The sequence below is a fragment of the Orbicella franksi genome, chromosome 12 (genome assembly GCF_964199315.1).
Source record: "Orbicella franksi chromosome 12, jaOrbFran1.1, whole genome shotgun sequence".
NCBI lineage: Eukaryota > Metazoa > Cnidaria > Anthozoa > Scleractinia > Merulinidae > Orbicella > Orbicella franksi.
The window spans coordinates 20,351,262-20,378,280 of NC_138156.1; the positions used below are offsets into that span (position 1 = coordinate 20,351,262).

Here is a 27,019-nt window from a genome sequence, read left to right on the forward strand (position 1 = left end):
CGCAGCAAATACAGCGACAAAACAAACCTTCCGAAGCATGGGCCTCCGGTGCGAAAAATCCGTTGCAACGCACCTTCTTCTGGAAAACGCGTACGAAAGCAACCTATTGTCAGACATTTCCAAGGTAGACTATCTGGCCGGGAACCTCGGTTGCACGAATTTGCGCCCGTTGGAGGGTCTCCCGGCGTTCGTAGACGATATATTCGTATTTGGCTACCTTTCTCGAGAGGAGTGTGTCTTCCAGAAAGGAAAACTCTCTTGCACGAGTGGGGAGAAGGGGGCGGCAAAACTAGTAGTGGCAAGTATCGGGAATGCTTTGGAAAGAGCCCTGGGGAAACGAGGCTACATGCAGACGGCCCTTGTGCACACGGTCGCGGCTGGAGACGCGAGAAGCAGCACAATTCAAGCAACAATTGCGAAAATCGAGAGAGACACGCTCCACAAGGCGAACAGAAAATGGAAAGAAATCCACCCGCAAAAAGAGATTGCCGGGTATTTCGTGGCGAAATGCGATGTTTCCGAAGTCCCTCTGGAGGAGATGCACAGCGGTCTACATGTTTTCGAAAAATGCCTGGAGGGCTATGGCTACGGAATCTACAGCATCGACTACAAACAGGATTTTTCTGGAGTTCTGGACCGCAAAGCGCTTGTGGGCAACCTTGGTTTTCGAAAGGCGGGGGATTTCTGCACGGCAATCGACGAAAAAGAGCCGACAATTCTAGAAAACACAAACACGGTCGAGGAGCACGTCTGCACCTGGATATCCACAACCGCGGAAGGGCGCACAGCCCGCACAAAAATATACAACAAAGTCGTGTCGAATTTCGAGGCAGAAGAAATCCGCGAACCTGTTGGCGGCCATCTGGCAGACTACGCTGACTGCCCCAACCCACACCTCCGCCAAACCTTCCTACACCCGGACGTGCAAGCCCGAGGGTGCACGCGCATCGAAGTCTCTCTGTACGCATGCCCGCAAAACGAACTTTCGAGCGAGAAAGCCACAGACCACATCGAGAAAGTCTTGGAGCAAGTTTCCACCGAAGACGAGGAGGACGGCCTCTTCGTGGTCCAACCCCCCAACAAACAGTGGCAAAACCTCGCCGAAAGCCTGGATCGGTGTCTGGTTCTCGCAGACAGACCGCAAGGACATATTTTTGTTGGCTGTTACACGCACGCAGGGACAGGAAGAATTTCGGGAATCCACGTACACCCCACACCAGCGAAAGTGCGAGACGAAGTAAAGTGGGAAAAAGCTATCTTGTGGGCAGCGGGGGACTTCGGCTTCCGGAATTGTCCAATTTTTCGGGTAGACATCCTAGCCGCAGACGAAGAAGGGGTGGAGCTAGGCCCGCTCCGTTGCTACACGAAAGACGAAAACGCTCGCACAATTCTCGCCGCGAGCAAAAAACCAACACAGCTCCACCCAAACGGGGGCGACCCGTCGGCGCTTCTACCGCCAACAGGCAAAATTGTGTCAGAACGGCGGGACAAAAAATGCCACGCAATCGGCAACGATTCTTCGAAATACAAGCTCCAAGAAATACAAGAAATCGCAGAACAGCGCAAAATATCCGCACTTTCGACAAGAAACAGAGAAAAAGCTCTTGCAGAGCTTCGGTACGCCAGCACAGTCGAGGAGTGGAAACGAGTGAATTGGTAAAGAGGAGAAAAACAGCGGAAATAAGAGGAGGAAGCGACAAAGGCTCGAGAAGCGAAAATTGCCAACCTGCGAAAGTACGCCGAGGCGAAGAAAAAAATCGAAGCAAAAAGCTGGGAGATTCGTGCAACAGTGATTGGCACTCTGTGTGGGGGGACAAAAAAAGTTGCGGAATTTCCAGCAGGCAGAAAATGGGATGTCCTAGGTTTTCGAGGCAAAGAAGACAAAGTCCGGGTTGTATTGCGGCATGGAAAAGAAGCGGCAGTTGCTGTTTGGGCAACAAAAGGTTTGCGAAAAATCCTTCTAGAGTGTGTGGACCGCTTCCGTTCGGACGAAAAAGACAACTTGGGTCGGCAGCTTTTCTGGCTAGAGTCTTCCTCTGGTTTCGAAAAACTTGGAGGGTTGGAGTTGCACATCGAGCCTTCGAGAAGTTTCCAAAACTGGGAAGGAAAAACCATCGTGTGGAACCCCATCCAAGTGGTATCCGCGCCAGACAGCGGGAGACTTGCATTCTTGCGGGATCTAGGATCCAAATTCGAGGAGTACGAAGCCCTTCGTGGGGAATTGGCCAAAAACTGTCTGCAGAAAATTTCCGCACCGGGAAACAAAACGACGAAAAAAACAATAGACTTGCCGGAAGGGGAGTACATATGCAAACGTTTCGCTACTACAACCTTTCGAAACGCCTCGCGGACAATTCTGTTCTTGCTCCCGCTCGGAGAAGATGGGGAACAGGCAACAGACGAAGAAACTCCAACACATGGAGTCTTTCTGGAAAAAGAGATAGCGGCGATGGGCGGCATCGAAGCGCTAGGAAAAAGAAAAACCCCATTGCGTTGCTTGCTTGGCGAGGAGAAGACAACACCGAGCAAGAGAAAGTGCCGCAGAGTTGCCCTAGCGTAGCCTTCTACACGGGAACAATAGTTCCACCTTCGAAGCAGAAAACAAAGTCTCCATCGCAAGCAACAACAAAGAGTTCTCCAAGATTCCAGTCCAACCATTTTTTCGCTGTCTCCGAGTCGATATGGCCTACAATGTGCGCCGATTTGTTTTCCAACGAAGAGACAAACTCGCAAAGAGCGGACCAATCCTTCCAGCAAACCTTTTTTTCTTCCAGTTGCTGGTATTTTTTCTCGCATGCACGGAATTGTTCGAATCGGAAACGTGGAAGCTGCCCTTCTTTTCGAACAAGTTCCATTGTGTATATACTTGTGTTGCTTCTCTCCAAGCGCTGCGACACCTTCTATTCTACGCCATTGCACGAATTCCTTTGTGCAGAGCCAACGGCTCTTTTTCTGGTGGAAGGTACTTTTCGGGTGGCATGTCGCTCTGTGCAGCCTTCCACTCTTCCAGTTCTCGAGATCCGCATAGCCACAGAAGAAGGGCAACACCACCAAGCCCCAAAACAAGTCCAACCGCTTCCACAACACCGAAAACAGGAGATATTGTCGCATTGGCTGCACCAACAATTCTATCGGTTTTTTCGCGCACAGCGTTGCTATTTTTCTCTATGCTCTGCAGGATTCCATCTTTCGTTTCTTCCACTCCCACTTCCAACCCACGCAAATCTGCACCGATGTCTTCCACATCTTCTAAATGCCTTTCTTGCAACCCCAACAAAAGATCCATATTTTTTTGCAAGTCGTGCACATTGTCCAAGATCTGGTACCAAAGCTCGCTAGTTTGCTCTGTTTTTGTTTCGGCAGCTTGTTTCGGTTCGATTGCAGCGACTTGTTTCGGTTCGATTGCAGCGGCTTCTTTGCAAATTCTGTATAGCTTTGTTGTGCTAATCCCGAAGCGCTCCCGGATCGATGCGGGCGACTCCTTTCCCCGCGCGGCAACGATTTCTCGAATTTCTTCGGCAGAAAGCTTTTTTGCAGGAGGCATGTTTGCAAATATAGCAGTATGTGCAGAATCCCAAACGGAAACAACTGGTGTCTTGTTTGTGCAGTAATTCCCCTTCTACTATACAAATGTTGTGCAATGATAAGAAAATACTGTGCAAATACTGATCAAATGCAAAGAAAAAAACTCGGGGGAATTGCTGCACAAACAAGACACCAGTTGTTTCCATTTGGAATTCTGCTTGTTCGAAAAGAAGGGCAGCTTCCACGTTTCCGATTCGAACAATTCCGTGCATGCGAGAAAAAATACCAGCAACTGGAAGAAAAAAAGGTTTGCTGGAAGGATTGGTCCGCTCTTTGCGAGTTTGTCTCTTCGTTGGAAAACAAATCGGCGCACATTGTAGGCCATATCGACTCGGAGACAGCGAAAAAATGGTTGGACTGGAATCTTGGAGAACTCTTTGTTGTTGCTTGCGATGGAGACTTTGTTTTCTGCTTCGAAGGTGGAACTATTGTTCCCGTGTAGAAGGCTACGCTAGGGCAACTCTGCGGCACTTTCTCTTGCTCGGTGTTGTCTTCTCCTCGCCAAGCAAGCAACGCAATGGGGTTTTTCTTTTTTCTAGCGCTTCGATGCCGCCCATCGCCGCTATCTCTTTTTCCAGAAAGACTCCATGTGTTGGAGTTTCTTCGTCTGTTGCCTGTTCCCCATCTTCTCCGAGCGGGAGCAAGAACAGAATTGTCCGCGAGGCGTTTCGAAAGGTTGTAGTAGCGAAACGTTTGCATATGTACTCCCCTTCCGGCAAGTCTGTTGTTTTTTTCGTCGTTTTGTTTCCCGGTGCGGAAATTTTCTGCAGACAGTTTTTGGCCAATTCCCCTCGAAGGGCTTCGTACTCCTCGCATTTGGATCCAAGATCCCGCAAGAATGCAAGTCTCCCGCTGTCTGGCGCGGATACCACTTGGATGGGGTTCCACACGATGGTTTTTCCTTCCCAGTTTTGGAAACTTCTCGAAGGCTCGATGCGCAACTCCAACCCTCCAAGTTTTTCGAAACCAGAGGAAGACTCTAGCCAGAAAAGCTGCCGACCCAAGTTGTCTTTCTCGTCCGAACGGAAGCGGTCCACACACTCTAGAAGGATTTTTCGCAAACCTTTTGTTGCCCAAACAGCAACTGCCGCTTCTTTTCCATGCCGCAATACAACCCGGACTTTGTCTTCTTTGCCTCGAAAACCTAGGACATCCCATTTTCTGCCTGCTGGAAATTCCGCAACTTTTTTTGTCCCCCCACACAGAGTGCCAATCACTGTTGCACGAATCTCCCAGCTTTTTGCTTCGATTTTTTTCTTCGCCTCGGCGTACTTTCGCAGGTTGGCAATTTTCGCTTCTCGAGCCTTTGTCGCTTCCTCCTCTTATTTCCGCTGTTTTTCTCCTCTTTACCAATTCACTCGTTTCCACTCCTCGACTGTGCTGGCGTACCGAAGCTCTGCAAGAGCTTTTTCTCTGTTTCTTGTCGAAAGTGCGGATATTTTGCGCTGTTCTGCGATTTCTTGTATTTCTTGGAGCTTGTATTTCGAAGAATCGTTGCCGATTGCGTGGCATTTTTTGTCCCGCCGTTCTGACACAATTTTGCCTGTTGGCGGTAGAAGCGCCGACGGGTCGCCCCCGTTTGGGTGGAGCTGTGTTGGTTTTTTGCTCGCGGCGAGAATTGTGCGAGCGTTTTCGTCTTTCGTGTAGCAACGGAGCGGGCCTAGCTCCACCCCTTCTTCGTCTGCGGCTAGGATGTCTACCCGAAAAATTGGACAATTCCGGAAGCCGAAGTCCCCCGCTGCCCACAAGATAGCTTTTTCCCACTTTACTTCGTCTCGCACTTTCGCTGGTGTGGGGTGTACGTGGATTCCCGAAATTCTTCCTGTCCCTGCGTGCGTGTAACAGCCAACAAAAATATGTCCTTGCGGTCTGTCTGCGAGAACCAGACACCGATCCAGGCTTTCGGCGAGGTTTTGCCACTGTTTGTTGGGGGGTTGGACCACGAAGAGGCCGTCCTCCTCGTCTTCGGTGGAAACTTGCTCCAAGACTTTCTCGATGTGGTCTGTGGCTTTCTCGCTCGAAAGTTCGTTTTGCGGGCATGCGTACAGAGAGACTTCGATGCGCGTGCACCCTCGGGCTTGCACGTCCGGGTGTAGGAAGGTTTGGCGGAGGTGTGGGTTGGGGCAGTCAGCGTAGTCTGCCAGATGGCCGCCAACAGGTTCGCGGATTTCTTCTGCCTCGAAATTCGACACGACTTTGTTGTATATTTTTGTGCGGGCTGTGCGCCCTTCCGCGGTTGTGGATATCCAGGTGCAGACGTGCTCCTCGACCGTGTTTGTGTTTTCTAGAATTGTCGGCTCTTTTTCGTCGATTGCCGTGCAGAAATCCCCCGCCTTTCGAAAACCAAGGTTGCCCACAAGCGCTTTGCGGTCCAGAACTCCAGAAAAATCCTGTTTGTAGTCGATGCTGTAGATTCCGTAGCCATAGCCCTCCAGGCATTTTTCGAAAACATGTAGACCGCTGTGCATCTCCTCCAGAGGGACTTCGGAAACATCGCATTTCGCCACGAAATACCCGGCAATCTCTTTTTGCGGGTGGATTTCTTTCCATTTTCTGTTCGCCTTGTGGAGCGTGTCTCTCTCGATTTTCGCAATTGTTGCTTGAATTGTGCTGCTTCTCGCGTCTCCAGCCGCGACCGTGTGCACAAGGGCCGTCTGCATGTAGCCTCGTTTCCCCAGGGCTCTTTCCAAAGCATTCCCGATACTTGCCACTACTAGTTTTGCCGCCCCCTTCTCCCCACTCGTGCAAGAGAGTTTTCCTTTCTGGAAGACACACTCCTCTCGAGAAAGGTAGCCAAATACGAATATATCGTCTACGAACGCCGGGAGACCCTCCAACGGGCGCAAATTCGTGCAACCGAGGTTCCCGGCCAGATAGTCTACCTTGGAAATGTCTGACAATAGGTTGCTTTCGTACGCGTTTTCCAGAAGAAGGTGCGTTGCAACGGATTTTTCGCACCGGAGGTCCATTCTTCGGAAGGTTTGTTTTGTCGCTGTATTTGCTGTGTCTGCGCTTCCGAAGGTTTGTTTTGCTACGTCTTCGTCTGCTACTGTGTCTGCTGTGTCTGCGCTTCCGAAGGTTTGTTTTGTCGCTGTATTTGCTGCGTCTGCGCTTCCGAAGGTTTGTTTTGCTGTGTCTTCGTCTGCCGCTGCTGCATCTGCGCTTTCGAAGGTTTGTTTTGTCGCTGTATTTGCTGCGTCTTCGTCTGCTGCTGCATCTCTGCTTTCGAAGGTTTGTTTTGCTGTGTCTTCGTCTGCTGCTGCATCTTCTTCGCTTTCGAAGGTTTGTTTTTTTTTCGCTGTATTTGCTGCGTCTTCGTCTGCTGCTGCGTCTTCGCTTTCGAAGGTTTGTTTTGTCGCTGTATTTGCTGGGCCTTTGGCTGCTGCTGCATCGTCGTCTTCGACTGCTTCTGCTGCGTATTTGGCTCTTGGCAAAAATAGAGCTACAACATTGGCAAGGTTGAGAACTATTGTTGCGTTGTCGAAATCCACGAGTTTTTGTTGCAAAACCATGTTTGTTCTGTTTTTGTATCTATTGTCTAATTGGGCGCACTTTCGACAACCGAAAATTTGTCTCCCCAAATACCTGCATCCGTTTTGCAACCAAAAGATGTGTCCTTTCTCCAAAAAATGGTTGTCGAAAAATTGGTTGTCGAAAAAAAAAAAAATGCGCTCCTATAAATCTCGTAATGCACCTCATCCCAACCCATTTCCTTTCTTTGCCTCCTTTTTATCGCGAGATACTTCTTGTAAATTATCTCACGAAGCTCTGGAGGGAGGTTTTGAATGGCCTCGGAAAGTTCGCAGCTCTCTTTCCGGCCCCGCATCAGCCACGCGCACTTGTTTGTCGCTCGAGACATCGCGGCTCTGGCGGTATAACAGCTGGCTCGCTTGTTTCCAATTGCGCCCCTCCCTTTGTTGTAAGTAGTATATAGGGTAGTCGACAAATACTATTTTGTAGCATAGGCCTTTTTTTCCCGTTTTAACCCTCCCAAGCTTAACTCCCGATACCTGTGAGGGAGTTAAGCTTGGAAGGGTTAAAACGGGAAAACAAAGGCCTATGCTACAAAACGGTATTTGTCGACTACCTTATATACTACTTGCCCTTTTGGAGAAAGGGTCACTGTTTTATGGCAGCCACAAGCCCAGATACCTAGTTTGGTACATATAACAAGAATAACTATATTTGTTCGGAGCATTTATTATTTAATTATAATGTATAAATGAAAAAATGTAAAAGTGCAATCAGTAAAATAATTCTGAAGGACTAGAGTGCAGTTTGATAATTTATAGCGTGTTTGTTCTTTCGTATATCAATGCAGTATAAATCAATTTATTAGAACTTCCTTACATTAACACAATAACAGCAAATATCATTTTACTACAGAGCCAGGAAGAAATATTAATGGCAAATAAATTGATATTTTCATGAAACTTACCAGCTTTTAGAAAGAAAACCTACACTCGCACTGGTCAACACTCACGCAAAATCTGTTTCAAGAAACTAACCTCCCACATATCTCGCGTGAAAAATAACTTTAATGAATTCAGCTTAGTTTAACATGAACGTAAACAAATATGAAATATTAAAAAAGATTATATCAAACTTACACTCGTAAGTAAGACTTAGCTTATAAAAGACCACCAATTTGTTTTTACTACTTGGCGATTTCGAGGATCCTACTCTATTTTATGAGATGTAGAGAAACAGAAAAAGACATTGGCGAACTAAATTAAACCAATCCGTTGGCGAACGGACAAAAAGGAACGTTGGCGGCTTGAATTTAGCGAAAAATTCCAGCGGAACGAAGGCGAAACGACAGAACTCCAGTGCGAATCAATCTCGCAACAACAAATAAAATCTCATCTTTACGACGGGTAATTTATTGCTAGTCAACTTGCGGATTTTGAAAAAGATCTCCTGTACTTTACAGCACAACACACGGCCAAAAGCGCATTACTTTATTGACTAACATTCAAGAAATGATCGACTCTCCAATGCGGACGCCATGAACGCCACTGACAAATTGTAGGTCACGTGACAAGCGACAGTTGATAATATAGTCCGTTCGCAATGCATTATGGGAAGGGCTTCCAGCTTTTTCGGGTTTGTAGCACGAGCTTGATAGTGATTGGTATAAGAACCTAAATTGTCACCGCTGCACTGAGTTGGGTTCCTCACGTACGCTACAAATCAAACCTTCTTTCGTCGAATTACGGGCAATTTTTGGCTATTGCTTTCGTTTGTACAATTCCAACACCGTTTTCTGTACTTTGATTGACCGCTAAAGGGTATTAAGAATGTAAGGAAAGTTTGAAGTAAGTATTAAATGCAGGTGTTTGGAGTCTGTTTGTTTCTAGCTTGTAATATTTGCGAAGAACGCGCTGAATGCTGAATGGCGTGTTCTCGTTGTTTTTAGATCTTGAATGTTTGGTTGACGAGTGGTTTGTAAATGTTCTTTTTCGGCTGAATTCCGCAGTTCTTTATCTCAGTCATTAAGCACTTTATAAGACTTTGTTTTGCTGAACTGTGGAACGAATTTGGGTGGTTTTTGTAGGGAACTTACGGCAGAAAAAATCGAATTCACTTCATACAGCTTGACAAGTATGAAAATTCCTCTGGCTTTCGCGTCGCGCTCGATAATGTTTTGAAACTTGTCTTTTAAATGCTATTAGCCATTGAATTTCGCCTAAGTAAAATCCGTATTTCATTACGACGTTGTTCTCTCTCACTTCCTCAACTCTCTCTCTTTTTATGTAAGGCCTTGGCCGTTTATTTTGCCCTAAAAAGTATGTCAGCTAGCGGACGTCATTTTATTAACTAAGTACAAGAAAACAAACCCGAAAACGCTTTTCAGGAGGTAGTGAGTACCCGTAACGTTTACGGGGGAAAATGACGTATTTCACGGGCTCGAAATTTTTCCGGCGCTTTGAGAAACACCCGAAAGATTTTTCGGAAGCTTTACGGGTCCGTTTTTGGAACCGTGGAGTTTTCGGGTCTTTTGAGAAACGCACGCCAAAATAGAAATGGCGCGAAAACCGAGAAAACCTGGTACCTAATGTGGAAAACCGCTGATTCGTACCTACAGCTCCACTAGACTGTGAGCAGTCTCTCTTAAAATCCGTGGGAAGAACGCAAAACAACTAAGTCGCTGCTCGCACGTCACGCTCACAGTCACAATCGGACGCTTACTCGTTTTACGTTCTTCCCCGCGGATTTTCGAGGAAAAGAGAGACTACTCGAAGTCGACGGCTTCACTTGACTCGTCAATCGGTATACAACGTCTTCACGTTTTTAAAATTTTGAGAACGGTGATATCAGTAGAAGCTGCAACCAACAAACGATGATCATCCTCCCTTACAACAGTTTCGTTGCGAAGATGCGTAAAAAAAAAACACTGATACCTAAAATGTGTTCCGAAAAGAGCCGTAAAGATATGTTTTTGATACCTTTACACATACCATAAAGGCGCGTAAAGATCGATTGGCGTGAAGAAAGTTAAAGGTCCGTTAAGAACAGTGTGTAAAGATGCGTAAAGAATGTTAAAGATGCGTTAAGTGTGTAGAGCGAAAAGGTCAAAATAACTCGGTATTTCTACTGCAGATGGATAAGACATGGTTATTTCACTTCTTTGAGTATTTCTCTAAATAGGAAGTGATAAATTATATCCATCTAGATCCTTATCTTTTACGGACATTTAATATCCGTTACGCATTCTCCGCATTTACTACGCATCTTTACGGGACACGAAACTTGCCCGTAAAGAAGAGGCCTTATATTTCCGGTTAACACTAGCCAGAACACTGGCAATGTTATAAAGACCACAATGCTGTACCATTGGTTGTTTTAAACAAAAATTAAGAACCTGATTAAAAACCTTGGTAGCTTACTTTCACAGTAAATGTCATTTATACAAGAACCTATGGAGGTTGAAAAAACCTAGGTTCTTATACGTGTTTGTTTTTTACTGCATTCCTTATGGGCAGTTGCAGAATTTATTGTACAGCCACTGCGTTTTTAGTTGACATGACCGTTATTAAACATCCATATTGTTTTCTTTTCTTAATTTGCAGGCGTTGGATTTCGAATCAACATCCTTCTACAAGTTCAAAGTCAAAGTTTCTGACGATGGAGTATGGAGTCTTGTTGCTTTCACTGATGTTGAAGTCTTTGTAGAGGACGTGAACGACTTCCCGCCTGCGTTCGTCTATCCTGTCTTTTCCGCGATTTTGTACTTACCAAGTTTCCCGGGCACTGAGGTCATCAGAGTCAGCGCGACTGATGGAGATACCTTGTCTCTCACAAATCTAATTTATTCTATTGTTACACAGTCTGTCTCCGCACCTCTGTCTCAGATCTTCGATATTTCTCCAACACTTGGTGTTATAACCGTGAAAAACGCGTCTCTCCTACATGAAGCCGTATATTACCTTACGGTTTCTGTTTCCGACGGGAACTTCACAGATCAAGCCACCGTCGACATCGACTGCAAGCCTCTGCCTGTCAGCGACTTGAAGTTCAGTCAGGCCAGATACAACACCTCTGTTCTGGAAGGACTCAGCTCAGCAAGCGACATCGCTGAAGTTCGTGCAGTCGGTTATTCAATCGGCGAGACCATTACCTACTCAATCGTTACCCCGTCAGATTTCTTCGTCATTTCCGAAAGCACGGGTATTGTGTCTACCTTGTCTGGCAGAGAATTTGACCGCGAGACTGTAGATCGATATGAAATCGTCGTACAAGCTCGGGACGGTGGAAAACCGACGTCGAGAGTTGCTCAGAGCGTGCTTCTTGTAGAAGTTGATGACGTCAATGACAATGCGCCGAAGTTCACCAAGGAGTCCTACTTCTTCGTCGTGAAGAACAGGGTAGATGTCGGGGCCACTGTCAGAAAGGTCGAGGCACACGATAGTGACATCGGCAACAATGGCGAAATTAAGTATGTGATTTAGTAGAAGTGTTTAGAAACTAGCCCAAAGAAAATACGCGCGCTGATTGGCTACAAAATTGTGTTTCTATTTAATAATTTGATTATGAGCTCGAGATTTTTATCGCGCGATAGTTGACGAGGACGCAGTCTGAGTCAACTATCACGCATAGAATCGAGAGCGAATAATCTAATTACTTTAATATAAATCTAGTAGTCGTTCGAATCTTTATCGAAATCCCCTTCGCAGACAATTCGAAAACGCCAAGAAGCGGCCGTCATTTTGTTAAAAAGGACACACTGCTACGCTACTCACTATCTATCACAGAATAGCCAATCAGAGAACGGCATTTGTGATAGAACGCTAGTTGATTTATTCTAAAACTCGATAGAAACACGGTACGTGTTTTCTATTTCTTAATTATTAACGTGCTCTGATTCGATGCTTATGTGTTTTGTACGGGTCTATGTGAATATGGTTACGACGAATTTCGGGCCCAACAACTACCCCATATCTTTACATGCCATTACGCCAGCAATTGAGCGAGTCGAAGATAATTGTCTTTTTTGGGAAAAATTTATTTGAATACGCACATTATTATGGATACTAACGTTACTTACAGTACTAACATTATTGACAGTACTTACATTTCTTACGATACGAACATTGCTTTCAATACTTATACTACTTACAATAGTGACATTGCTTACAATACTAACTCTACTTACAATGCTGTCAAAACTTACAATACTAACGTTACTTACAACATCAAACATTGCTTACAATACTAAACATTACTTACAAGATAGCATTGCTTACAATCCTAAACATTGCTTACAATACTAACATTACAACTACACTACAGTACGTAATATTAAGGAGAGCAAGGAAAAAAAAGATATTTGCTTAAACCCTCGATTACGGCTAACGTTGCACTAAAAACACGAACTTTGAAAAATATCCAGCCAATATTACTTTGATTTTTTTGTGTGATATTTTAGCATCTACATGTACTATGTTTTTGAAACTTTCGACTATTGATACATTTTGCTTCTTAGCCCATATCTGATTTCTCTAAAGAAGATTTTGAACAAACAGTACGCATTTCGTTTGCTATCATACTTATTTGCTTTGTGTTTTCTTCTCTCGTCCAGATATTTACTCAAGGCGGGTGGTGACGGGCTCTTCAGATTGGAACATACCACCGGAAAAATCAGAGTTGCGAGACTGTTGGATCACGTAGTCGTTCCCAAGGTCTTTACCCTTGAAATTGAAGCGCACGATAAAGGCCTGGTGCGGTTGAGCACTAAAGCAACCGTGAAGATCAAAGTGGTGGATAAAGAGACGCCGATATTTGACCAGTTGTCGTACGAAAGAGTACTCAGGGAGGATATCAAAGTTGGACAGGAAGTCAGTCGAGTACAAGCCAGGAGTCCGGGAGGCGCTGACATCTTTTATACAATCGTGCGGGGGATCCTCTGAATCAGTTCGCCATTGATTTGAAAACAGGTAAATGCTCTGATGACTGGCCTAAAACCTAAACTTAAGCTGTTAGTGAGACGAATATGGCTCGCATAAACATTATCAGCAAGTTAAACTTGAAACCAAAAACATGTAATCTACGGCAACGCGGCAATGAAGAACAGAGAATGCACAGGAGTGTTTTTTCCTGGTTAACAGCCCATCATATCATGTAATATTTTCTAACGTTCTAATTTTTTTTATAAATGATACCAGGGGTCCTGACAGTGGAATCTCGTCTTGACTACGAGACTCGAACTAGCTACCAACTTCTTGTCCGCGCAACTGACGCAAAAACGACATCATACGAAGAAATATACGTCGATATTGATGTCACAGATGTCAATGATATTGCGCCAGTATTCAACCAATCACTTTACCTGGCGATGATCTCGGAAGCTGCGCCAGTTGGCACGTCGGTCATCTCCGTAAGCGCTTTTGATGGAGACTGGGGAGTTAACAAGGCGTTGACGTACCGACTGGAGAACTTGAACACAAACTACAACAACAACAGCAAAACTAGCGAGTTCTTCATTATCAGTCAAGAAAAAAGTGAGATTTCAGTTGCGAAGGAACTGGATTACGAGGCAAATGTTGTTGATGAACTGAAAGTCATCGTGACCGATGGTGGGAGTCCACCGATGACTGGCGAGGCACGCGTGCGCATTGTGGTCGTAGACGCTAATGATAATCCGCCCCAGTTCCAACAAGAAAGCTACGCCACGTCCATATCTGGCAGTGCAGGGCCTGGGTTCTTCGTCACGCGTGTCGTAGCCACTGACCCAGATGAAAAGGACGTCAGAAAATTGCGTTATTCGATTAGCTCTGGACAAGGTAAGGAATACTTTGACTTGGATCCCAGATCAGGCGTTCTGACCATCTCCAGACAAGCTGGCATTGAACGAGGCAAGGTTTATGACCTTGGTATTGAAGTCACCGATGGCAAATCGATTGCACAGACCAGCGTTCGGGTCGTGATCAGAGACACCAACGATCACAGCCCACTGTTTGACCAAGAAATATACACTGTGAATTTCTACGAGAATTACCCTCCTGGCACGTTTGTCACCATGGTTACTGCTACTGACAAAGACTCGGGTAACTTCGCGCGTGTACGTTATTCTGTTGACGATCTCGAGGCCATGGAAAAGTTGAGTGTCGACGCTGACACAGGGAGGATATACAGCAGGCTCACCTTTGATCGCGAAAACTCGTCCCATGCATTTACTTCTGTACCTATCCGGGCCACTGATGGAGGTGGAAGGTTTGCATTCTGTACAGTGGAGGTATACTATACTTTTTATGCTATACTGCTTGCCTCATAATTCTTTTTCTGAAACCACTTATAAATCCTTGAATTCTTTCTTACGCTCAGTTTGTTTTTGTCTTAAGGAGCCCAGTCACGTTATTTTCAGTTATATTGGCCGCGTACAACCATAACCTTTAAATTGAAGGAAACCTGAAAATAATAGTTTCCTAAGATAGAAAATCACTGAAGAGATAATAACAAACCATAAAGGAACAAGGATGGTGAAAGATGGAGAAGATTGACATGATGAAATTTAGGCTAAACTTTTCAAGATGCGCATCGAAGGGCATTTCCAAAAAAATTACTTTGCAACTGAAAGTTGCGCAAAGCATGTCGTTATCGCTAAGTTGTTAATCAAAGCGTCTCTCACTTTGTCAACAGGTTCAAATCTTAGATGAGAACGACAACCAACCAAAGTTTGAGCTCCCGCGATACGAGGTAACCGTTCAGCGTCCAACCCCAGTCGGCAGTGCTATCCTGATGACGTCAGCGAACGATGCGGACTCCGGAAGTTACAGTGTCCTGACTTACGTCATTCTTGGTCACCAGACTCCACCGGTGTTTGAAATCGAGGCAGACTCAGGGTTAATAAAAATAGCTCAGCAGCCTGAAGAGAAGACCTACATGTTTCATGTCCTGGTCAAGGACGGCGGCTATCCGCAGCTACGGAACATGGTGTCTGTATCTGTGAACGTTCTAAGTGAAAACGCCAAGATTTTGCAGTTTGAAAAGTCGGAGTATCGAGTCAGTGTACCTGAAGTCGCGAACGTCAACTCTGCGGTTGCAACTGTGCGCACCTCGTTTCCAGGAAGAGATCGTCCACACGTCGGTTTAACGATTATTCCTGGAAATTCACCCTCGTCGCGAGGAGAGAAGTTCAGTATTGACGCTAGCGGTCAGATCACACTGAAATCTTCTTTAAATTACGAGACTTTGAAGAGATACGTTCTTGTAATCGAGGCCAATGCTTCTGCTATCTCTCAAGTCGCACGCACTGTAGTTATCGTATCAGTGACGGATGTCAATGACAACAAACCACACTTCGTGGCCAATCCATACCGGGTTAGTTTACTAGAGAACATCAAGGTTGGATCCAAGGTTCTGAGAGTGTTTGCCGAGGATTTAGACGACGCAAACAATGGGCAGATTCTGTACGATTTCACGCACATTAACAAGAGAGAATCCATGTTCTTTTCTATTGACAAGCAAACTGGCTGGATTACAACAGCGGCGCCACTCAATCGCGAACTCTCGGACTTCCTTGTCCTGAGCGTCGGCGCCACTGATAGAGGCGAGGTCATTTAGATGTCGGGTCATACCGCTGTACATGTAACCGTGCTGGATGTGAACGATTCTCCACCGAAGTTTTCTCAGGAATTCTCTCAGTTTTTCGTTCGTGAAGACGCTTTGATTGGACAAGAAGTTGGCACACTCTTGGCTAAGGATCAAGACTTGAACTCGGACATATACTACTTTATCATGTCTGGTGATCCTCAAACTAAGTTTGGAATCGAGCAGAAGACGGGCAAAGTTTTTGTGCACTCTTCGCTAGCCCGCGAGACTGTATCGTCGTATAAACTGAACGTGAGTGCGTCTGATGGTCTTTACACCAGCTTCGCCACTTTGAACATCACAGTGCTAGATGCTAATGATAATCCTCCAGTTTGTACCCAGTCCATCACCATTGTTCATCTTAGCGAGGACGTGGCGCCTGGTACAGAAGTGTCTGTAGTCGAGGCTACTGATCCAGACGCTGACGATGATGGGAAGGTGAGATACTCCGTATATGGTCATGATGAGATGAGTCTTCACTTTTGAGAATGGAACAGGTGAGTCACGCTGTCACGCCACGTCCTGTTATGCGTTGCATTGTCCTAAGTTTAGGTTACATTTCGTAGTATCAATAAAATAGCTGACTGATTTTCGTTGTTCTTACTAAGTGAATTAACTCATTTCTTAGCGTGATTGCATACATAGTTGACAGAAGTTTGACAAAGAGCTTGTCACGTTTCGTTTTCCATCTTTTGCAAGTCTTTGTAGCTGTTTGTTTGTCTCGTGTCGTGTGAGATTGACATGATAGATGTAATTCGCATTGGTCTTCGTTAAAATCTTACTTCTTGTCCAGTTTCCCTTTCTTCATCTGAAAAGAGTAGCTTATCCGTTTTCAACGCAATGATTAACTTGAGCCAGTAGTAGCGGGTATTCGCTCGTCTGTGTTTTGAAAGTTAACTGCTGAAAACACAGAGGTACTGTTGCAGAGCTTACTTATTGCAATCATTCTCTCGGTAGGACGCCTAGTAACAGCGACGTCATTAGACCGCGAGGCTCAAGATATGTTTAACTTCATGGTGTCAGCGGAAGACCGTGGAGGACAGGTGTGTTTAAGCTATGTTACAGTCCTGCTGGAAGACGTCAACGACAACGCGCCGTTTTTCACGCACTTAGAATACAGGAAGTCTGTGTACGAGGACGCGCGAATTAACAAAATATTGCTTCAAGTTAAAGCAGATGATGTCGACATTGGAAAGAACAGAAAGATTTCTTATTCTTTGTTGAACAGAGTAGGCAATACATTCAGTATTGAATCTGAAACCGGTGTAATATCTCTGAAGAAGGTTCTTAACAGAGAGGACCAGGCGAAATATGTGCTGACTGTGCAGGCTAAGGACGCAGGGACTCCCTCCAAATCTGGTACATGCGCCGTTGTGATTCAGGTCTTGAACATAAACGACGTGCCACCGGAGTTCAACGACTCCAGCTTCAAGGCAAATATCAGCGAAGATGCTACTATTGGAGCGAACATAACAACTATGATCGCCATCAGCAGGGAGGCTGGACGAGAAGAGATCTCGTACGAGATCCTCCAAGGCCCAGATTCAGATATGTTCAAGATTGACAAGAAAACTGGAGTTGTTACCCTTCAAGGCAGCCTTGATTTCGAGACAAGGAAGACCTATTCGCTGACAATTCAAGCCAGCGATGTCGGTCCACCTGTTCTCACTACCACCGCATTATTAGAGGTGATAGTGACAGATGCTAATGACCACGCCCCCAAGTTTCGATGGGACCTGTACACCGCTAAAGTGGACGAAAACTCTCCTTCGGACACGTTTGCCCTCCAAGTTTTCGCCAGTGACCAGGACAGCGGTCCTAACCGAGACATTCAGTATTCAATCGTGAAGGGTAACGAGGCTGGTAAGTTTAAAGTCGACCCCCTGAGTGGAATCATTACTACTGATGGGCTTATCGACCACGAAGCAGTGTCCAAGTATTCCATGACAGTGCGGGCTCAAGATCAAGGTGTACCGCCGCTCTCCTCTGAAACCGAAGTTCACGTGACCATCAACGACTTGAATGATAACCCGCCGGAGTTTAGCAACACTAACTTCACGGTGTCCATAGGCGAGAATGCACCCGTGGGGAAAACTGTCATCTTCTTACGGCCGCACGACCGAGATGGGCATGGTAACGGAGGCCCATTCACTTTTAAATTTTTAAATTAAATTTATCCTTTAAAACTGTCTGGAATAGAATGAGTTAAATAGAATGTGTTGGTTTAGTTAACTTAGATGATTGTTTGGATCATATCATAAGTTGCTGGAACATAATGAGTGATATAGTTTACAAAAGAAATATTTTTTTTAGTTCATACAATAAAATTCAATTGTTTTCGATCAGCAGAAATAAAAGAAGGCGGGGGCAGCTTTAGTGAAAACTACAGGTTGAGAAATTTCTAAAATGTGATTGGCTAAGTAGTATTTGAGCCAAATTTGAAATACTTGCAAGTAAAAATTACAGCCAGTTTCCATGGTAACTGGAAATTTATTGTTTTACAATTTTAAAACAATGGCGGATAGATTTCCCGATTGTGACGCGAAAGAACTGCAACAGTTTAAGGAAAATGCAGAAAATTCGAACACAAAGAAAAGCACTAAGACCTGGGTTACTGTTTAGACAACATGGGCGGAAGAAAAAGGATACAGTCCAGATATTGTAGGCTACGAAGCCAAGGAACTTGACGAGAAGCTTCAGAAGTTTTTCGCCGAGGTGAGAAAGAAGGATGGTTCAGACTACGAGCCAGACAGTTTGCAGGTAATGATAGCGTCCCTGCACCGTCATTTAAAGGAAGCAGGCAGCATCATTTCCATTGCCAAGGACAGAGAGTTTGTCAACAGTCGCAAAGTGCTTGAAGGGAAAGCTCGCTTCCTCCGTGAACAGGGCTACGGTAAACGTCTCCGTGCATCAAAGGCACGAACCACCGAAGATGAAGAGCTGTTGTGGTCCAAAGGACTCCTTAGTCAGTCCGGAATATCCCGATAAATTAGGACAGTCATGACGTCATGAAGCTATTGTTAGCAGGGAAAATGGCGGACCTTTTATGCGGACCAAGAAAATATGTTGTTTCCAGTCTCGCATAGAGTCTGGCCAGCGTCATCCACGACTTTTTGCGACCAAACGTTGAGAAGGAGAATGAGCGGTCATTTTGGTAGTGGGAGAACGTTGACTGTCTTCTAATCATTGAGTTTTTTTGGTGTCAAGCGACGATGTAGACGCGATTTTGTGGCCGAATATTAAGGTTAGTAAAGTGTACGCGTTATTTTCTAGTATTCACGTATTTTTCATTGAGCTGTGTATATTTTTTACTGGTTCTAGTGTAGTTAAGGTTTCATCATGCCAAATTACACGGTTGTAAACAACGTCGATATTTTGTAAACTCTCTTTGAATTTGAGGTGTTACAAGTGTACCTGAACCGCTGTTGTTACAAGGCTTGAGTAATGCATCGTTCCTTCATTTTTATGACAGTTGTTTAATTTCAGTTTCTTTCTCTTAAGTACATGGAAGAGCATACTCGACTGCTCGAAGCACTTTGCCGAATTTTTGGGGAAAAAACAAAGGGAAAAGAGAGGAAATAAGACGTCGTTAAGTACGCGGACGAAATTAAACAAATTTTGGAGGTCTCTGTTTTGGTGGATTCACCGAATGTGCACCCCAGTTTTATCACTGGAGAGCCAGCAGCCTGTTGAAAAACACCTACAGCAATGAAGTGGCAGCGAAACAGACAGGCCAGGGGTAGTGCAGTGATTCCTTGTAAATGGATGCTATCAGTATCCCAAGGAATGGCACAAAGGGTAGAGAGATTGTTTGTGCTCATTTACCAGACGTTGAGGGCCATGCAAACATGTAAGTTAAGGTTTGTAGGGGACATTGCACTCTTTTTTTTTGGCATTTTTTAAAAACTATACACACTCCAGCTGTTCCTAGTAGATGATAATTCTTTTCACCTTCCCATGAAGCTTGAATGTACCAGAAAGTAATGTTTTTGCAAAATAATTTTTATGAACGCAAAGACTGAAAAGGTACGAGAGTTTAGAATGTAGTGTCGACTGTTGAACATTACTAATTGTGAAACTTATGCGAAACATTAATTGGTTGTGAACAGGAAACATATCAGTTTGGTTAAGAATATGTAATAAAAAATAGAAAACATAAGAGTTATCAGACTACTTGAGGGCAATCTCTTATTTAGTGAGACTAATGCGGTAACTACATTCAAAATAAATTCATATGTTAAAACGAAAAATACATTTGTAATAATATTGACATCTGTAAGCAATGTAATAATCTTCTAAGCGCTTGTGATTTGTTTCAGGTCCTGCATTCTGCTAAGAGGCAAATTCAAGGTCGAGAGGACCTAAAGAGTGAATAAAATAAAATGGATTTCACTTTCAAGACTGAATTTGTTTTGTATACTTTAAATAAATATATAATAAAACCTTGGGACATGTGGATGGATTGTGAATGCTCCCTTGTCAACCTGTCCAGGAATTATATTTTGATATTTTTGGGTAAATAATTTGTGAAAGTCAGCAATTACATGTAAGTTTTCATAATTTAAATGTGGAAATCAGACATGCTATCTTGTAGCACAGTAACAAATAGATACAAGAAATATTTGAAATAAATACCAAAATGAACAAATTTCAGATTTACAAAGAATATATTAACAGAATTTCTAACTATGCCTGCATGTGACAACACTAAAATTTTGGATGCATTTTTTCTAGCTTAGTTTATTTTGTATAAAAGAACAAGAATTTCTCACTCGTATGCGTTATTGAAAATTCTGTTTTAATGATGATTTCATTTCCTCGATTTAGCCAAAACGTGTAACATTTTGGACATCTACAATTTATCTTTGCTGGCATATAAGAACACGCTCGTACTGTCCATTTTGGCCCGATAATCCCTAGATAAGAGGAAAGCCTCAATTCTCATATCGATCATTTCTGTGCTTAGAAAAATGCTTAGTAAAGATGCTTACCGATTGTACGGTCTCTTTCCAAAGAATGATAACAGCAGCTCGTCAAACGTGGCCCGCATTGCGTTCTGTGGTGCTTCCTTCGGTCCGAGGATAATCGTTAACTGGGCAGAATTGTCTGTGACATGGAACGCGAACACAAACTTTCCTCTTATTTTATAATTTGGACAGCATTTAACTCAATTCGAGATAAATATATACCTCCTGAAGGTCCGCATTCATGGCATTGGAAAGTATTCGCGACTCTCTTTGTCCGCCATCTTGAATCTCTTGGTTTGTTGTGAAGTTTTACTACAAAAACAATTTCTGTCAGTCGTTGCTTTTAAAATCAATTCGTCACTTTTCTACGGTAAATTGAATAGCAGAAAGCGAGGAAATTCATTAAGTGTATTCCACAGAAATTCTTCTAAATACAGCAACGATCAGAGAGGTAAACTCCACTGAAATTGACTCAAATTTTACCAGAGAAACACAGGATTACGCGCCATTACAGCGCCAAGCTACAAACAATTAAGCAAACTCTCACAACTTCTAAACACTCAATTGGATTTACTTACAGTGACTTTCCTTGTCATTTTAAAGTGAACAGAGATAAACTTGCGTTGACTAATCGTCGATGGATGTGTAAAAAGGCAAAAGATTGACGATTACCGCTAACTTTTAGGAGCGAAATTTAGGCAGCGGGAAAAAAAATCCGGCTCGTGGGCCGTATCGTAAAAAGCTGGACCGGTCACGTGCGTATGATTAGCCAATCAAATTCGAGGATTTAGGATTCCGGCCCGCTCAGATGCTTGAGAAAAAAATACATGTTATTTTCACGAATGAAAAGATCCCCATTGCTGTATGATTGAAACATCATCGATTTTCCTCGGAAATCTTCGGTTATCTTCGGAAATTTTCGGAAAGTGTTCGGAAACGTTTGTCTGGTCTTCGGACAACCTTTGGAGGATCTTCGGAAATCTTCGGAAAATCGTCAAAAAAGTCTTCATTGGTATGTTCATATAATAAACAAAATAATACATGGCTGCTTGTAGATATGGAATTTCTCTTCTCGTGTTCAATTTTATATCTCACGAGTGAGCACAGCCAACGAGTGAGATATCAAGTTGAACACTCGAAGAGAAATTCCATATCTACGCGGACCCATGTATTATCCTCTAAATAATACTGTGGGGTCTTGATGGATTATGCGTTATTGGTGTAAATAGATCTCAACTTAACGTCACTAATGTAGTAGTCATTCTAAGTTTGATATCTGAGAAGCTTATCCGAGATATTTTATGCAAAGTGTGTGTTTCATATCGCAGTACTTCATTTGCCATTAGCAACTGCTAGTGTAGTATTCAAATATTCTATGAAAGTTCGCTTTTATATCACACCGACAAGCGGTTCACTTGTATTTGCAACCGAAGATGGATGTTGGTCATCCGAAACATGTTTTGCAAATTTAAAACTGTGTGTTTTTATCTCAAAGTTATTTCTTGTCTACTACTAGTTCGCAAATTTCGAAAACGCTCTTGTTAGAAAGGACGTATTAATGCCATTAATTAAAAGCGGTACATTTTGTTAATCCAACTAAACGAGTAATTTTCCTTCTCTTTCTTGATTTAGTTTTTTTAAAAGAAATAGAAATCATTCTCTTTGTGTTTCTGTCGAGTTATGGAAATACTGTTACAAATGTAACTGATGATAAAGGTGAAACTTTAACCTAAAAGGTATGTACTTCTTTCTTTTATGAAAGAAAAGCAACAAGCTGCGCGGGTCTAAAAAGAGCACGTTTGGCTTCAAAGGATGGAGAGTACTTCATATATGCCATGACCAAGTGTAATAACCCGATCAAGGTTTATTGCTTTACCATGAATACCAGTTACCCCAAAGAATTCATTACATTGCCAGCTGGTATCGACAAGAACTATGCTTACGTGTACGGTAGACGACAACCTCTCAGACCCTACTGGGCGAGGTCTGAATGTTCCGGAAAACCAAGAGGAATGAATTATTCCGCAGCCGGATTGACGAAGTTCCGTAAAGTGCGCTTAGATCTTACCAGAATGACAATCGTCCGGAACAATTTCACCTTTGCAGAGTCGGAACCGTTCGGACGGAGAATCGCTTATGGATCGGCGGGTGATTGCTACTCGATGAATTACGGTGGTCCATGTAGGAGGGGGCACTTCAAGGTCGACCAGACTCACACTAGCTTGCGCTTAAAGCCATCGATAGAATGGCAAGCAATAGGCTTCCCCTCCTGGAATTGACACGCATGATTACAAAAGATCGAAGAATGGGACTTTGGTTTCTGCAAAATGTGGTGGCTGGTGTGGCCAGTGCAGGCCCATCGGAGAAATGTTGGTAGAACAGAGCGTTTGTAGGAAACGCGCAGGTGATATTGCTTTCTCCTCTCCCTCACTTACGAAAATTTTGGTGAACCCGAGAACGACTTGCAAACTTCCGCCTGCGCCTTGCGTTCCCATAACATTTCTCTTTTTCCCCAACTTTCTCTCGTGTTTCTCCATAAACTAGATAGAAACGAGGAGAATATTGTCTGGAAAGGGGGTATTTCGGTGCAAATTAATACCATTGTACTCATTTAAGCGTGCTTTTAAATATTTTAATTTTTTGTTCTTAATCATTTGGTTGTGAAAAATATCTTCTGTCGGAAACGTGATGACGTCAAAATTGATACAAGGCTAGGGTCTCTTAATTAAGTAACCACGATGGCGACGGACAACGTTGATTACTCTTAAGTCATTTACTATGTTTACCACTCTCAAAGCTCTCAAAAAAATAAGTCTGGAATACAGCGATGAATTTGAAAAAGAAATTCAAAAAAATTAGTTCACGTTCTGCAGACAAACTCCCTATTATCATCATCATACCACATGATAGGTTTTATCTTTTATTAACAGAAAACTTGACGTGCGGTTTACGACCGCCCCATTCCAAGATTGTTGGGGGTACAGGCACAAACCCAGGGGCGTGGCCATGGCAGGTGTCAGTAAAACATCGATTTATGGGACACCTGTGTGGAGGGTCTGTGATTGGCCCAAGATGGATCCTCACAGCCGCCCATTGCTTCGATAAATTCAGCCCAACGGACTTCACTATAATTGCGGGTAAAAGAGCTAAAATCACAATCACAATGTTATACCATCTTCTACAAATAACCTTTTTTAGAATACAGTGATTCAAGCTCTAGTAACTTTCGTAGCACTCAGGTGATAGTAAAGTGCGACATGGAGCGGTGAAATGCGCGCGGCGCGGCTGAGAGCCCCCTCGTTTAATTGTCATTCAAATGAAGCAATAGTCGTGTAAACAACACCATCTGTGATCAAGAGAAACAGTTTTCTAGCCTAATGTGGCTTAATGAAATTGTTCTTGTTTTAAAATTCAAGTTTGACTGTTTTTTAATTTATTTTTGCATTCAACACAGGTGAACATCATCTCCGTACAGCTGATGGCTTCGAGCAAGAAGCTGCCATCGAAAGATTCTTCAAGCATCCTCGCTATAACGTGACCTGTAGATACAACTATGATGTAGCATTGTTGAAGCTGAACAGGACACTGAAATACAACAACAGAGTGGGACCTGTATGTCTTCCAGAATCAGACTTCCCTTCTCGTTCAAACTGCTTCGTCACTGGATGGGGAACAACAGAGAACAGCTCTCAAACTCCATCTCAGGTAAGAAGCTCAACTAAGCTAGGGAGGGTTAAAAATACAGGGAAAATCAGAAAAAGACGAAAAAGAAAATATATATGGACTTGATGCTAATGTGTCTAATTTTTATCCCTTAAATCAACAGATATTGAAAGAAGCCAAACTTCCCCTAGTGTCACATGATACTTGTCGGAAAAGTCTCAATGATTTAAGACGTTTTGGTTATTGCGTCACAAAACGCATGCGCTGTGCTGGTTACGCCCGAGGTGGTGTTGACGCCTGTAGAGGTGACAGCGGAGGACCGCTGGTCTGTCACAGGAACAGAAAGTGGTATCTGATGGGCGTGGTCAGTTGGGGTGCTGGGTGTGGATTAGTCGGACGATATGGAGTGTATGCTGATATGTCTAGGCTCAAGCGATGGATTAAGAAAACAATACAAGATGCATAAGCAAAATACGAAGAAAGATAATGTTTTGTATAGGGCATTTACTGCAGATAAAATATAGTTAAGTATCTATTAGCTAGTGAAGGAAAATAAACAACAAACTGATCATGACGTGCCCTTCATTTAGAAATCAGATAGTTCTACCCCAAAAAAGTGTCGTAGCTGTAGGTGCCATTACCAAGAGTTTTGAATTTCGAAATATTATTCATTCCCTCCCATGTCCGGCCGCTAAGGAGAGCGGATTTCACATTGCACGCAGGATCTCAGTGGGGAACAAGGAAGCTAAAGAAGTTAGAAATAATTAGCTTTGGTCGGGCACTTAGTAAGGATCACAACGGTTGCATAAGTCTCTTTCTTTCCTGGAATTTTTACTTTCTTTTTGGTCATATCACTGCAGGGTCAGCTGCAGCCTCGTTGGTGCACCGGGTTTTTGAGATCCCGAAAAGGCTTGGGAACGAAGGTGTGGGAATACATGCCAACTCGTACTCCATTATTCTTGTGCAAAAATGGAGAAAAGTCATGGGAAAGTTAAAATGATAACAGCTTTGCTTTCGTTGTCGATTCATTTAATATTCTGAAAGTAGCGACCGTTGTTCAGTTATCAGCCTTGCGTAAAAGATTTAGAGATGCACATCACCGGCACATAAATGTGGGAATCAGAATAATCGATGTAATGTTATCTGTATCTCTCCATTCGGTCAAAAAGTCTTCAAACCTTAGTCACTTCTTTCGACGGGTCCCGGCCTACTCTGTAAGTCTGCATACGAGCCAAGTCGCCCATCAGGCCGGCGCTAATCTCTTTTTTCAGTAGCATGAAGCGACTAGGAGTATTTCTGCTCTTCCCTGGATGGGATGCTAGTCCATCGCAAGTTACCCCCAACATTAAATTCATCGGTACCCATTTATACATTTGGGTGGAGAGAGCTTGCCTAAGAACACAACACAATGTCCCTTGCCAGGGCTCAAACACAGACCGCTCGATTCGGAGACGAGCGCGCTAACTATGAGGCCACAACGCCTCCCACTCCCTACTCTAGGGTGGTCATTATTTTCGGCACTTTGCTGCGGAACTTTACTTCATGTCTACTCGAACCTCTCTTTACGGGCCCCCTCTTATGCGGACTCTCAAATTCTATTAGTTCCCTTGGTTCCAACCAAATGCCCATATGTTCTTTATAAAAAAAACCCTTCTATAATACGGATCCTCTTTGATTCGGCGACGCACACTAAATCTCGTCTTCAGAGGTGTGTTACTGGTGTGAAGATAAGGGCAACAGTTGACTCGGAACTTTACGACGGCCCTGATAACACACCACAAGATATGATAGCTAAGGATCACCAGGTCAACATCTTTTTATGAGACCAAGGCAATTACTCTACTGACTAGTACGTTTTTTTTTTTCAGTAAACTAGAAAATGCATAGTACGGGTACCTTCGAACTTGGGGTGAGGGATGGGGGGGGGGGGAGGGGGGGGGAAGCGGTGACCGTTCTTGCCCGAAAAAAATACACAATGCCCGAATGCTTGAGTGTTGCAATCGGGATGCAAACGCATACAAATTGCATGACAAACAAAAACGTTTACAATTCTCACATCTAATGAAAACTGGCGTAATTCCAAAACTAGTTATATTGAAAGCTTGCATACTCAACCTCTATTCACAGTCTCAACTTTTGTCAATTAATTCCCGAGCAATTACATAATTTCGTTAGCTGGGGAGGGGGGGGGGGTGGGGCGGTTTGTATTCTGCCGCCCACCAGCTCGTACGCTTATGTACATAACTCGCCCAAACTTCTCATTATCAATGCGTTAATTGTTGTGATTGTACTGTAAACACTTTCTTTTTAATATTTGTATTAACTGTTTTTTTTTGTTAAAATTCATTCCCATACATGGAGTGGTTTTCAACTGAGTGTCGAAAATAACCAGGCAGTTACTTTGGTTTTGGTTTTGGTTTTGGTTTAATTACGGTTTGAGATTGGTTGAGACGTTTCAAGAGGGAAATAGTAGTATTTAAAAAGGTGAAACAGCGCTACCTGCTACATCTAATTTTATGATCATAAACAACTTATTTTTCGTAACACTGTTTGTCCCCCAAAATGCAAAATGCATGAAATCGCATCTTTGCATTAATTGACAAGTTACAATTTCAATTTCAATTTTTTTTTCTCGGACCCCCTGAGGAAGGCTGGTTTGGCCAGCCGAAATACAGTACACCTTAAAAACCTTAAAAAAGTCATCCGGCTACGTT

General features: G+C 43.6%; 2 protein-coding genes across 2 annotated transcripts in view; both read left to right on the forward strand.

Annotated features, from left to right (window-relative positions):
• Positions 1 to 17,846, forward strand: part of LOC145463640 (protocadherin Fat 1-like) — a 51,199-nt gene extending 33,353 nt beyond the window's left edge. Inside the window, 7 exon segments of the mRNA XM_081447397.1 lie at positions 10,659 to 11,524; positions 12,668 to 12,975; positions 12,978 to 13,022; positions 13,251 to 14,320; positions 14,725 to 16,140; positions 16,142 to 16,172; positions 16,633 to 17,846. Of these exon segments, the coding sequence (XP_081303523.1) occupies positions 10,659 to 11,524; positions 12,668 to 12,975; positions 12,978 to 13,022; positions 13,251 to 14,320; positions 14,725 to 16,140; positions 16,142 to 16,172; positions 16,633 to 17,846 (4,950 nt within the window).
• The window catches only part of LOC145462552 (plasminogen-like), a 140,175-nt gene extending 115,019 nt beyond the window's left edge, over positions 1 to 25,156 (forward strand). Inside the window, exon 6 of the mRNA XM_081446097.1 lies at positions 24,469 to 25,156. Coding sequence (XP_081302223.1) covers positions 24,469 to 24,771 — 303 coding nt within the window. The 3' untranslated portion in view covers positions 24,772 to 25,156. The remainder of the gene's footprint in view (positions 1 to 24,468) is intronic.
• Positions 25,157 to 27,019: the final 1,863 nt, after the last annotated feature.